Source organism: Herpailurus yagouaroundi, unplaced genomic scaffold (assembly GCF_014898765.1).
Source record: "Herpailurus yagouaroundi ecotype Mexico unplaced genomic scaffold, PumYag 100, whole genome shotgun sequence".
Lineage (NCBI taxonomy): Eukaryota > Metazoa > Chordata > Mammalia > Carnivora > Felidae > Herpailurus > Herpailurus yagouaroundi.
In genome coordinates this window covers 2,196,795-2,211,220 of record NW_024412391.1, presented here as the reverse complement: position 1 = coordinate 2,211,220, position 14,426 = coordinate 2,196,795, and the positions used below count along the sequence as shown (strand labels likewise).

The window sequence follows — 14,426 nt, the reverse complement described above, 5'->3', positions numbered from 1 at the left end:
GTCAGGCTCTGGGCTGATGGCTCAGAGCCTGGAGCCTGCTTCCGATTCTGTGTCTCCCTGTCTCTCTGCCCCTCCCCCAATCACGCTGTGTCTCTCTCTGTCTCAAAAATAAATAAACGTTTAAAAAAAAATAAAAAATAAAAAAATAAAAATATAAAGTGTAGGGGCGCCTGGGTGGCTGAGACAGTTAAGCGTCCGACTCTTGGTTTTGGTTCAGGTCACCATCTCACGGTTCATGAGACAGCCCCGCATCGATCTCTGCGCTGACAGCAGGAGCCTGCTTGGAATTTTCTCTCTCCCTCTCTCTTTAGCCCTTTTCTACTCAGCCCGTGTGTGTATGTGCTCTCCCTCTCTCAAAATAAGTTTAAAAACTTAAAACAAAATAAAAATATCAAGTGTATGGTAGCTGTGACCCTTTGGGGTTTCTGTGCTCAGTATGCCTCGCTCCCAGTTTTGAAATTGTGTGTGTACACACACACACACACACACACACACACACACACACACACAGATTTTTAAAAATGTGTAATAGGCTTACCATAAGATAATTGGAAAAGTTAGGATTTACACCTGTGTTTTATATTTTCTTTTCTTTTCTTTTGTTAATGTTTATTTTTGAGAGAGAGGGAGACAGAGCACAAGCAGGGCAGGGGCAGAGAGAGAGGGAGACACAGAATCCGAAGCAGGATCCAGGCTCTGAGCTGTTAGTACAGAGTCCGACAGGGGGCTCGAGCCATGAACTGTGAGATCACGACCTGAGCCGAAGTCAGACACTCAACTGACTGAGCCACCCAGGTGCCTCTATATTTTCTTTAAATATTTAAATAGTTTCTAAATTGTCTCCAAGATGAATCTGTTACATACATTCCTATATAGGAATTTAAAACAGATTATGCTACATAAACCTTGATATTGAGACTTTATTAACATTAAAATAAGTTTAAGGTTATCAGAAAATAATTGTATCCATTCCCCAAAAATCTCCTTAAAGCAAAATGATTATTGCAAGGGAAAGAATGTTAAAATCCCAGAAGTTGCTCTTTTTTTTTCTAAATTAGTGTATTTCTTGGCTTGGTAGCTTATCTCTCCCTGTATGAGAGAACCTAAAGATGAATTATTCATCCTCCATTAATAAACTCTGAAGTATCATACAAGAGATTAGAGATCCTGGAACATTAGCAGTGGGCAAACACAATTCCAATTTTCAAAAAACAGAATTAAAAATTTGGGGTCATACACTCTATGAGTCTGTGGTGAAATCTATGAATATTCATGCACACACAAGACCTTGCATAGAGGGTCAGCACTTTCCTGGACACGTTGAGGCCCATCAATTATACACACCATGTTTGAGAACTTCAGCTGTAGACGACAATGCCTGAGACATTATTAGAGACACTAGGAAAAATGTTAATTTATTGATAAAGAATCAGGAGTCAGTTGAATTGAGTCAGTCTCTCAGTGTTTTTGCACATATTTCTTTGACTCATCCATACAATAACTAGACTCAGACCCCAAGTGGGGCTTGTTATGAATAATTGAAGTCATTCCTATTACTCAGGAAATTCCAAGGGTTTTAGGAGCTCTGTGCCAGGAACTGGGAACAAAGACCAAATATATTTATTTTACCACACCATGATAGAGTAATCCCATCATATAGACTAAATACAAATCATCTCAAGAACATACATAATAAAAAAAATATAGAGATGTGTTCTGAGTGGTTATGTTTTGTTTATTGTAATTCAGTTTAAATCTATATAATTTAGTTTTTAACAGTGGCTCTGTTTAACAGTCCGTTTTCATGAGCCAGCATGAGTAGGATTCAGCACACCATAGGGGTAAATTAATACCTATAGCCATTCCCAGAGATGTACGTCATGAAAGAAACAGTAGAAAACACGTTTGCTTCTTTGAGGTGACTCAGTGTGGGCATTGTCTTGTGGAGGATGGTTTAAGAGTTCGCCTTACTCACCTCCTGGAGCCTAGTTACACTGAAGAGTGAGCCAGTCACCATTTGCAGGTAAACTGCTAGCCCCGTCCTGCCCTGAGAAAGTACAAAGGTAAACAGATGCACATCCTTCATCTCGGCCAAAGGGCAGGACCACACACTGATGTTTGGCCTGGCTTCTCTCTTTTCCTCAGCTAAATTCCGGGACACACCCACTGTGCCTGTTATGCCATTGCCTTTGCAGTACAGTTCTGCTTGGGAAGTAGAGGAATGCATGCCCCTTGATAGCTGGAGAGCTAGGCTAGGATTTGAGAGACAAACCAGCTAGGATTTCATAGAGAATCAACTGCACGGCTCAAACTGGACCCAAAGGCCTGGGTTTGTGTCCCTTTTTGCTTCTTACTGGTGTGTGACAGTGGACAAATCATAGTCCCCTTTTGGAAAGTGAATGTAAAACTCCTTTGTCATAGCACTTGAAGAAGCGTAGGAAGCAATAGAAACCACCCCACCTGTCGGTTATGTGACAGATGCCTCCATATAGAAGGTGATGTGGGCAGGTAGCCCTGGGCTCACATGGCAGTGTCGTGGTCATCAAGACCCCAGTCTGCTTTTACCCTGCCGCTCCTCCACCCCCATTGCAAGTCATCCCACGATGGCTCTTCACCTTCCATCTTGCATTCCTAGTGGGAAGGAAGAGTGGAGAAGGCTGTGCTCACCTCCCCTTTCATTTATAGTTCTTAGACTCACACAAGGTCCTACTTTATTCTCACAAGACCAAACCTTGCTTCACGGAGGTTGGTGAATGCCATAGGTTGGCTGGAGAGCTCTGTGCACGCTGAAGAATGTTCGCATTTCCCTAAAGAAGGTGTGAGAAAGGACACTCGGAGCTATCTAGCAGTCTCTGCCGCACTGTGCAAACTCTTGGCAGCTAACAAAATGGTAAATGTGGCTATTTCCTTACAGTGAGGGTTGTTACTGAATGGTGACATCATCAGTAAGCCAATCGTGAGTTATATGAATATATGATTATCTAGCAACTGCAATGGTGGGTTTTTTTGGCTATCTGAATAATTACAATATCAGGCACTTCAGGCACTTCATTTTACTGATGAGAATGCATAATCAGAAGAAGTGACAATGTAATATCACATGATTAGTTGTACTAGGAATTGGGATTTGAACCCACGTCTCCTAGTTGTGAGGAAATCTGGTAAATTGAGCCTCTGTTGCTTCCCTAGGGCACCTCTGATGATGAGGTAGGACATGTGCTGAGGGTTGCTGAAAGCAGGGAAACCAGAGGAGTGCTTAATTGTCATCCCAAAGAAAAAAGTTCCAAAATAAATAAACCATATACCTGGAGAAAGAATGAGACAGTATGTTGAAACTAGTATTTAGTAATAACTTTCAAAATGTGCCACTGCATGGGGCACCCGGGTGGCTCAGTCGGTAGAACGTCTGACTCTTGAATTCAGCTGAGGTTATGATTCGTGAGATCAAGCCCCGCTGTCAGAGCGGAGGAGCCTGCTTGGGATCCTCTCTCCCTTTCTCTCTGCCCCTCCCCCACTTGTACGCACTTGCTCTCTCAAAAATAAATGAACTTAAAAAAAGTATTAAAAAATGCGATGCATGTCATTAAGCATAGAAAATTTTATTCTATCAACTGGGAAAGAACTGGTAAAATAAACTGTAGATGGAAATTATATCACTCCACGTAATTATCAATAATTCTTACCTTTGGTATTAGATATACTTAGTTAGGACCTAATAAGTTCAGTTTAGTGCCACTTGAAAATATTTTCCTAGTATTCTGTTTTAGTTTACAGTATAATTTTCCTTTTGTCATTTCCTAATCCTTTCTATATATTTATTCTCAATCTCCCCTTCTTCTTTCATATATAAACTCTGTGGTAAATGATACATTTTCAACTAGCCATTATTACCAAATTTTATTTTCAGTGAGGTCCTTTGTTTTTTTATATTGTCTCATAAACTATCATTAATTTGTGCTTTTTTCCCCTAAAACTAAGCCTCTAAAATGCCGTGACACTAAATAAAAGACCATAATTTGCTAATGGCCTCCTAGAACACAAAGGTCTGTTTCTTATGTTTCAAATACCAAGTCTTGATGTTCAAAAATGTTTAACAACTGCTTTCATTTTCAAAGCTTTATAGGAAAAGTTAATAATGGTACCGTTGAATAATAATTAAAAGAGAAATAACATCTGGGTTATATATCTTGGTACTGCAGCTCTAGTGAATTTACTACTAATTCACTATTAGCAGTAAATGTCATTATGGCAATACATATATTAAGTATAATTTTACATTATAGGAAGTTGATACTATACTGCTGTAATTTGGCCAAAGATACATGGAAAAATACGTACTCTCTTTTTATAGGTGATAGCAGCCAGAGAATCACGGTAAGGGGTGTCCAGCTTATTCCCTAGGATTCAGAAGACGTATAATATCTCTCAGCCTCAGTGCTCACATCATAGCCCCCACATCCTAGTATGTTCTTAATGTAGTAACAAGACTTTTTGAACCATTTTCTGTATTCGAATAAGTCTAGTGAATATTTGACTCAATGGTTTTTTAGAGTAAAATTAAGTCTACATAGGATAAATACAGTATTTCTTGCTTTGGGCTGCAGTTTTTTCAGGGTAGTAGTATATTCATACTAGGTATCTCATGATGACTGGAAGCCTTGATTAGTATATCTTTGAATGATAAACATAAAAATATGTTTTTAATATTACTTAATAAAAGAAGCGTCCTCAATAAAATCTTTTGAAACATTTCAGGAAAATTTATAAAATGCCTTTTGAGTGGCTACATTGGAAAAGATTATTACTATTTACTTATTAAAATTGTAATCTAATTGCCAGAATTAATGATATTGTTATGGACTTCCATAACAACATAATTTAATATGCAACGGATTCTGGAGGAAGAAAAAATGTCTGTATATTCTAGGAGAGGTAAGATAATTGACTTTGGTTGTATTAACAGTTTTGTCTAATTTATTGTGAATGTTACTTGTTTAAGTCAAACACAGTGTGAACTTTTATAATTTTCTTTTCTCAAAGATAACCTTCGGAGGCATACCCTTCTCTGGGAAGCCAAGTTCCAGCAGTAGAAAGAACTTCAAAGGCTGCATGGAAAGCATTAATTACAATGGTATCAACATAACTGATCTTGCAAAAAGGAAGAAACTAGAGCCCTCAAATGTGGTAAGATTGCTCACTCCAAAATACTGATGTAGAGAAACGTCACAGTTTTGTTTTCTGTGGAGTATCGAACAGCGTCCCACAGCATTTGTCATCATGCCGATGTGGGGCTCAACAGTGTAAAAGTAACTTGAGAGTTGCCTAAAAATGTGTAACGAGTGGATATATTCTGAGAATAGGTAATGGTTTTTGAGGTCGATTCGAGTGGAATAGATGGTAAGTTTCACTCAGATGGGGCACAGGATTTTGACACCATGTTTCTGGATTCCCTGCCTCAGAGGGACAGGCGAACCTCAGTTGTGCTTTGTCCTGGCAGGTCAGCAGCCCTTACGCTGGCAGCATCATGTCTCCAGATGTCTGATCATATATGGCATTCCAATTCTTGTTTATGATTTAATTCAATATTTTAGAAAGTGTTACATCCAGGAACTTGATTGTACTCACTTGTATGTTTCCAGAGATAACGCATCCAGATCAGTAAATAAATACACTTTTTGTGAAAGCCCGAACATACTAAATATCAGGCAGTTAAATAAGGATCGATTGCCACTGGGTAGTGAAGGCTGTGACATAGAGCCTGACAGGGATCTTCTTCCAGCTCCCTCTGGGAGTTGTTTCCAGATTTAACTGTTTAAAGGAGGAGAGCAAAAATCGAAGAATGCTCTAGCATACCCGCTTCTCCATGACACTGCTTAGCATCACTGAAAGATACCAGCTGAAAAATATAGTGTGTGTCCCCTGTTGTTCTGCAAGAGCAGGAGTTAACTTCAATCTACAAGTATTATTTGGAAGAGTCTGGGGTTCCGGAGACCCACGCATTCGAGAAAACACTAACAGTAGATAATGTTACGAATGCTTGCCTCATGTCCCAGAAGAGCTCTGATGGTCTGTTGCCCTGCATTTGAGCCTAGGTTTGTTTTTTTTTTACAAAATGACTGGACAAAAAGAAATCCTGTAATGAATAAACAGGAGTCTCAGGTCAGTTATAAAAAAAAAATTATTAAGGTATAAAATAATTAATGTGAAATTTTTCTTTAATAATAATTTTTTCTTAAAAATAATAGTACATACTGACTAAAAAGTTGAAATTTGAAATTATCTCATCAAACATTAATATAGAGAAAAATAGTAATAGTTCCATTTATAGGCAGCAGGCACTGTGCTAGGAATGTTACTTTTATGGTAATCTGAGAATAGTATTACAGTATGAGTAAAGATGTTGTCATACACGTTTTGTAGATGAAAAAAAAATGTGAGATTTTACCTGGAAAAGTAACTTTCCAAAATGAATGTGAGTGGATTCACAGCGTGTGACCCCCGAGGTCATAGTCTCCTATATTGTGTTATTTCCTACCTAGAGCAGTATTAATATATATGCTTTTTTAAGCTTTGGATAAAATGGCACCAGGGTCCTTTTGTTTTCCCAGAAATCATTGCTTAAGATAAAAAGGTACAGAAGCCAAATCATCAGAATACTGTTTCTATTATCTGCACCTTTAGGAAGTGGTAAAGTGTTATTTCTGCCCAAACCTCCCATTGGGTCCTGAGATGCATTCATTAGACACCCAAACTATAAAGGATTTTCCTATGGAGACTTATTCCCATGGCAACTTTAACTGCAAAATATATTGTAGTTACAAATGCTATTTTAACTTGAATAAAAAAGATATTTAATAAAGATAGATATAAATTATCTATAATTATATTTGTTAAAATAGAATGAACCCCCATGGAATAAGCTTCTAAACAAAAACGTGTACATATTAAAATTTTAGGCAGAATAGAGACAAGTAGGATATTTTGTAAGCAACTCTAAAGGGAATATTCATGAAGGGAATTTGCTTTCAAAGATGTCAAGTGCTGGTATTTCAGTGAAATTGACTCAACACTCCTCCTGCACCCTGTCTTCACGCACAAACACGTTTCCTCATATTGGTTCACAACCTCCTGGAGAGCTTCCTGGGTGTAGTCTGAAAACAGCCTTTGGATGCCGAGGCAGGGAGAGACAGAAGAAAGAGGCAGACCACATCCCACTGGTATGTGGCCGGTTTCATAGACAAGCAAGGGACTTGCTTCAAGACAAGCAAGGGAACTTCCAGGCTTGTCTTGGGCAGCCAGGAGATGAGTAGATCTCTGCCTTGCCTGCCAAGTCTGAAAAGTTTTATAGAGGTCTTAACTGGATTCACTTATGGAGACGGGAGGACCCAACTGACTTCACTCAAGTACCCAGTTCAGATAGCCTCAACCCTGCATCTCTGTCTCAAGTCTCTGTCTTTGGAGCGGCCTCCGGGAGTTAAGGAGGCAAGTGGAGCAAACATTCCAAGGATGGGGGAGGAGGTGGGGAGACTCTAATTGTCCCAGTCCATGGGGCGCCTGGGTGGCGCAGTCGGTTAAGCGTCCGACTTCAGCCAGGTCACGATCTCGCGGTCTGTGAGTTCGAGCCCCGCGTCGGGCTCTGGGCGGATGGCTCAGAACCTGGATCCTGTTTCCGATTCTGTGTCTCCCTCTCTCTCTGCCCCTCCCCCATTCATGCTCTGTCTCTCTCTGTCCCACAAATAAATAAACGTTGAAAAAAAAAATTAATTGTCCCAGTCCTGCTCCGGGGTCAGCTGGCAGTCACGTCTTCTGGTGACCTCCTCTGGCACCTCATTACACATTGACTCCAGAGTCAGCATTTTTGCTCAGGAAGGACCTTTACTTTTGCAGGGAGACAATCTCCACAACCCAGGTATGTGGTCATTTATAACATCTCCATTATTAGGCGAAGGCAGTTCTTTTCATCAGTAAAAGCAAGCATTTAAAAATGACCATCTGTGAAGCGAAGCTGCAGATTTAATTTGAATATTAATTCAGAGGGACAGCCTGCCTTAGATGTGATGGCTAATGTGCTGAAATGGAAGAACCATCCATCTAAACGTAGACACCGTGGTGTTGTGTTGTGAAATAAATGATTGAAGGGCCCGATGAAAATGGCATCAAATTATATTCCTCAGGATATTATGGCGGGATAAAAGAAGTTGGAAGCAAATGTAGGTTTTCAGACCTTTAATAGGAAGGTACTTACACACTGAATGTAACGTTTAGTAGTGTATCTGAATGGTAAGTCACATTTCTCTGTACAAAAGAGAGGGAGTGGGAGGGGAAAGGAGCAGGCTTTAATGATCAAGTTTCTCTTCATTTTGTACGTTCATATTAGTATTTTCAGAAGCACTAATTCAGTATAATCTATGCACATTTAATATCACAATAACAATATAACAAAATAATCTGAAATAATCACGATTACGCTGATGTCTCACAGTTAATATTAATTCACATATATCAGGTATAAGGATAAGAGTTAATAAATAGCAACCGAATGGCCATAGTTCCCCTGCCCCCGCTAACCTGTGAAGGGACGCTGGACAAAGCCCGTCCAGAAGCCGGCAGCGGCCTCTCCTCCCTGGCTCCTGCCTCATCGGTACCGGGGGAGGGGCGCGGCAGCCCCCTGCCTTGTTCACGGAGTCCAGCCGTCTGCGCTCAGGCCCACCCCGCAGGGACGCCTCCCGCCCCGTCGGCTGTCGTCCGCCAGTTCCACGGAAGACAGCCCTTCTTAGATCCCTCACCTCGACGCCGGCCGCCCTTAGGCACACCCTGCAGGTGGAGTGATGCCGGGGCGTCCGGTTGCCGAATCCCCACCGCACTGGCTGCCGCGTCGGAGAGCTCGCGCGGGCCCAGGCTCGGCTTCGGCCTCTCTACACCTGTCGCGGCCTCTGTACACCTGTCGCTCTGTCTGCCTTTGGACGCGGACTGCTCGTTTGAATCCTGCGCGCCTCTCAAAGCGCGTCCTTGTGTCTTACAGGGGAATTTGAGTTTCTCGTGTGTGGAGCCCTACACGGTGCCTGTGTTTTTCAACGCTACCAGTTACCTGGAGGTGCCGGGACGGCCTGACCAGGACCTGTTTTCCGTCAGTTTCCAGTTCAGGACCTGGAACCCAAACGGCCTCCTGCTTTTCAGTCACTTTGCGGATAATTTGGGCAACGTGGAAATCGACCTGACCGAAAGCAAAGTGGGTGTCCGCATCAACGTCACGCAGACCAAGATGAGCCAGATAGACATCTCCTCCGGTGAGTGAGCCCCGCTCGCAGCCTGCTGCCGAGGCCGCCGTGATTTCCCAAGCCGCGTCGCTTCTGTTGTCTCGTGTAGGTGTTGTGTGCCCGGGGTTCTGTGCGGATTCAGACTCGTGAGGGTCTCGCTTGGCTGCCCAGAGTGCTCGGGCACTTGCTGGGAAGGTGAGGCCTGGGCGAGGAGGCAAGTTGGTGGAGGCTGTGCCAGCACCAAAACCTTCTCTTGCTGATAAGCGCTAATTCACGTTCATCGGACGGTGGGTAGTGCTCTGAGTGTTTTTTACGTTTACAGACGAAGAATGTCTGTTTTACTAACAGAAGAGTACCTGGCAGTTTTTGACTTGGTGGACAGATACCTTTTGCCCTTAGTAACGAGTGCATGTTAATTTAATTATGACTTTTAAAGTTATATTCAACTGCTTAAAGCAAAGCCTCGAAGTCTTCTCGCTAAATTTATGTGATATTTCGGGAAAACCGCAACAACAGCCACAACGATAACAACGAAGGGTGGTTACAGGGAGGAATGACAAGATGTGTGCATCAACTGAGGAAAGACTGTCTTGGTTTAGGGTGATTTTTAAACATGACCTCACAATGGTATCCTAGACTGAGGCTGGGGTCATAATTGTTCTTAATTGAATAAACTTAGCAATCTTGGGATAATCTTTGACTAATATCGTACAAAGAAAGCTAGGATCACAGGGTGAGATGATATAAACAGAGAAAAACTAGGGGGACTGATAAACAGTAAAAGTTCTCATCAAATTTCTCTAGATATTCCTTGCCGTAGTGTTATATTTTTATTTTGTTAGAACTCCTTAGAAATGGAAAACGGGAATAGCTAACGTTGACTGAGCGCTTTGTACAGATGTACCAAACACTCAAATGCTCAACTGTAAGACTGCCGACTCTGATTTCTAAATATTCCATGTTCACTTGCAATACCGTATGTATGCACCTGACATGGTTTCTAACACGTCCTACTATTTGTGTCCGTGTCGTTTCCCTGCAGGCTGTTAGGTCTTTAAGGGATGAGGCGATGCCTCTTCTTCTCTTCTAGGCTATAGAATAGCACCTGTTACTTTAGAAGTCCTCTGGGAATGTTTGTGGAGTTAACACTGTGGCCATTTGAATTCGTGTTCACTAACAGAATATCTCTGGCTGAAGGGTATGCATCTTCCCATACAACAAGCTTTGTGTTTCTGTAGGGCGTGGCTGTATAGACTACTACTGAGAAGGATTCAAGGAAGGTATAGGGACCATGATGTCAGAGGTGTATCGAATTATTGAAATCAAAAGCTGTTGTGCAATGCCTGGAAGTTTACTTTTTCTGTGTTTGCTGTTAGTTTTGCTTTCTACTGAATGTTCAAATGGATTGATCAGCCATATTTTATCACTACTTCCCAGTATAGATTCGCCTGGGGAGATTTAGAGCAAATACAAAATAACTGGAGATTCCAGAATAACACATAAAACACATACACATACAAATATCGACCATAGTTGAAAAACTCCCCGTTAGATTTTACTATGATTAATGATTCATTTCTAATGACTAAATACATAAAAATATAAGTATGAAGTCCTCCCTTCTAGCATTCTCTGAACAAACCCAAATTCCTGGTGATTTTCCATGTAACATGAACCCTTACGATGGTAATGATAGGATCTTAAATGTACAGGTCAATAAAAATTTCCTAATTTAATTTGATCTTATTTAGGACTCTAAGATACTTTCATCTAATTTAAACTGTATTTTTATGAAAAAGTAAAAGGGAAGAAAGAAGAAAGGAATCCAATATGCAACAACTAATTTACCTTAACAGATTTGCTTAAATATGATAAAATTGGACTTTAGAATTTTTGCCAATTTAGCCAACAATCTGTGCAAATTAAGGGCAACTCATGGGAAATTTAAACATTTCTATAACCTTGCTCTTATACATCCCAATGAAAATACTTTACTGTTTCAAATATTTATTTTTCCTATACACATAGTGGAAGTCAAGATCACATCAGTTATTACTGCTCAAGTTTCAGAAAGATTAGTAGGTAAATATAGATGCACATACATTTTTTAAAAGTTATGTCTATACTCATTTAAACTGTTTATTAAAAAATAAAGAAGGAAGAGATTCAGTATATGACTACATTCATCCATCCTACAAATACGTATGGAGTTCACAGAAGGCAATTTTCATCTGTATTTAAAGCATTTTACCAAACTCAATTAAATGTATGAGTAACTTAGTGCAAGTAGCAACACCGAGAAAATAATTTAGAAAAATAAGTTAATCCCAGGGCACTAATGTTTGCTTTAACAAAGGGAAATAGTCTGTATTATATCTACCCTCTTCTTATCAGCAGCATGAACACTGATGAATGTCAGTCCTTCTTTACTTTATTATTAAAATAGCTTGGTTGTAAGGGTGTCTGGGTGGCTCAGTCAGTTGAGCATCTGGCTGTTAGTTTTGGCTCAGGTAAAGATCTTTCTCGTGGTTCGTAAAATCGATCCCTGTGTCCTGCTCTGCGCAGATAGCATAGAGCTTACTTGGGATTCTCTGTCCCCTCTCCCCAGCTTGCTCACACTCTCCCCTCCTCAAAATAAATTAAAAAAAAAACTTAAAAATAGCTTGGTTGTGAAAATGTAGAAGATACAGACAATTTAGAAGAGGAAAGCAGTCACTGATAACATTACTATGTGCACACACATGCGCACACACACACACACACACACACACACACACACACCCCACTTCTAGCATAGTGCAGTGAGAGGTCATTATAGAGACACTCAAGTACTGTCTGTTAATAGATACTTGTATCTTGGTTTTGTTTTTAGTTAGTAAGTTCTGTGGTCCAAGATGAAGGTAATTCAAATGGTTCACAAGCCTTTTCATTCTGTCTTGGACAGCATTGTTCTTTGGTGATGAATTCAAACTAACCCTATAAGTTAGAGAATTTTCAGTACTTTTTTTCACCCATTCCTTGTATTTTTCCCTCCATGTTGTAATTAATTTCAGGACTCATTAGTTTTGACAATGGATTCAACTTGTAAAATTCACTCAAACTCTGAGTTACCTTCACTTTGCACAGTGGGTTATCCTTCCATGAAAATGCTTTCCAAGTTGCAACATCAACTTTTATAAAACATTCCACTATATTTATATCTATTTAGAACCCTAATTAGTGAGTGGTGAATACAGATTTATGCATTTCCTTTAACTAGGAGTAAGTAGTAAAAGGGGGGAAAGTGCTAAAAGTATCAGATGGGTAATGTGTGTTCACTTGAGCATATCATTTGTTTTAACTTTCATGTCAGAACCGTGGAGCAGGTAGACCTAGAACTGTGTTTTTAAAATTATTTGGAGTTTTTAAAAATGGTTTTTCAAACTTTTTTGAGGTAGGATTGACAAAGTTAAATTGTATGTATTTACACATTGTACTGGTTGTGCAGTGTGATTTTTTAAGGTGTGTGATAATATATGTATACATTGTGAAATAATTACCACAACCAAATTAACAAGTCTGTCACCTCACACTTGTGTGTGTGTGTGTGTGTGTGTGAGCTCATGTGCATGGTGAGAACACTTAAGATGTATTCTTTTTTTAAATTTTTTTAGCGTTTATTTATTTTTGAGAGAAAGAGACAGAACGTGAGTGAGAGAGGGGCGGAGAGAGAAAGGGAGACCCAGAATCCGAAGCAAGCTCCGGGCTCTGAGCTGTCAGCACAGAGCCCGACGCGAGGCTCGAACTCACGAGTGGTGAGATCATGACCTGAGCTGAAGTCAGACGCTTAACCGACTGAGCCACGCAGGTGCCTCAAGATCTATTCTTTTAGCAAATTTGAAGTATACATTATAGTATCATTAACTATAATCACCTGCTAGACATTGGATTCCCTGGAACTTTTTCATCTCATAACTGAAAATTTGTATCTTTTGACCAACATCTTTCTGTTTTCCCTACCCTCCAGCTACTGGCTCCACTCTCTAGTTCTATGACTTCTACTCCTTTAGATTCCTCATAAAAGTGAGATCATACAGTATTTGCCTTTCTGTACCCGGCTTATTTCACTTAGCGTAACATCCTCCAGATTCAAATGATTTCGTTAAAAACCCAGTAAGAAAACATTTTATATTGTACTCAATTCCTACTAAAACAGAGTTTCACGAAATAAAATGTACTTTGCTACTTTAGATGTGCTTTTTTTTAAGTTTATTTATTTTGAGAGAGAGAGCACACGTGGGCACATGCGCACGGGAGGGGCAGAGAGAGAGAGAGTCTCAAGGAGGTTCTGGGAGCCTGCAGTCTGTGAGATCATGAGGTGAGCTGAAATCAAGAGTTGGATGCTTAACCAGCTGAGCCACCCAGGTTCCCCTAGCTGCACTCTTACAAGTTTGATGTTTTTGCCCTTTTCTTTTTCATTAAAATTTTCATGACCCCCAAATTCTTTTATGATCTAAAAACAAGTGACCTACATATTGGAAAACGTTGACCTACAGATATGTCTTCTCATCTGAGGTTAGAATTTTTTGAAGTTCTAGCAGCTTGGAGGTATTTACTCTGTCATTACATTTTGGAATACTAAATGTATCTTCCAGGAACAATATTGCAATATTATAGTGGTAGTAAAAAAGTATTCATGTGTATTACTGTCTGATGTATAGTCAAACACACACACACACACACACACACACACACACACACACACACACACAAACTACCTACTATTTGAGATAAGGTTTTTACTGCAAAATTCCTTAGTTTTATGCCACTAAATTATGCACAGATGTTTACAATAATACTCTAAAGCTGTGGTCTAACCATATTAATAAGGTCATAAAAAGTGTTCATCATTTATAAAGTGGAAGGGAAGTGATTTCTATTAATGACCTTTCTTACCTACTGAAAAAAGAAATCAGTTTCTATCCATGTAAACAAAGCCTTTTAGAAAAGATATTCAGAAATGCACTGCTTCTAAATCAGCTGTTTTCTACCTGAAGTATTAGAACCTCCTTGTTTTGTTTACATAGATATTGTTTCAATTTTAGAATGACTGTTCAGCATCTGTACTGCTTCAGAAACCTGTATTCAGCAAAGATCACCTTTGTTTGTATTTCTGTCTCCAAAGAAAAT

The 14,426-nt window shown here is 39.9% G+C and overlaps 1 protein-coding gene across 1 annotated transcript in view; it reads left to right on the top strand.

Annotated features, from left to right (window-relative positions):
• Positions 1-14,426, top strand: part of CNTNAP2 (contactin associated protein 2) — a 2,003,978-nt gene that overhangs the window by 915,932 nt on the left and 1,073,620 nt on the right. The window contains exons 7-8 of the mRNA XM_040471688.1: positions 5,041-5,184; positions 9,023-9,287. Of these exons, the coding sequence (XP_040327622.1) occupies positions 5,041-5,184; positions 9,023-9,287 (409 nt within the window). The remainder of the gene's footprint in view (positions 1-5,040; positions 5,185-9,022; positions 9,288-14,426) is intronic.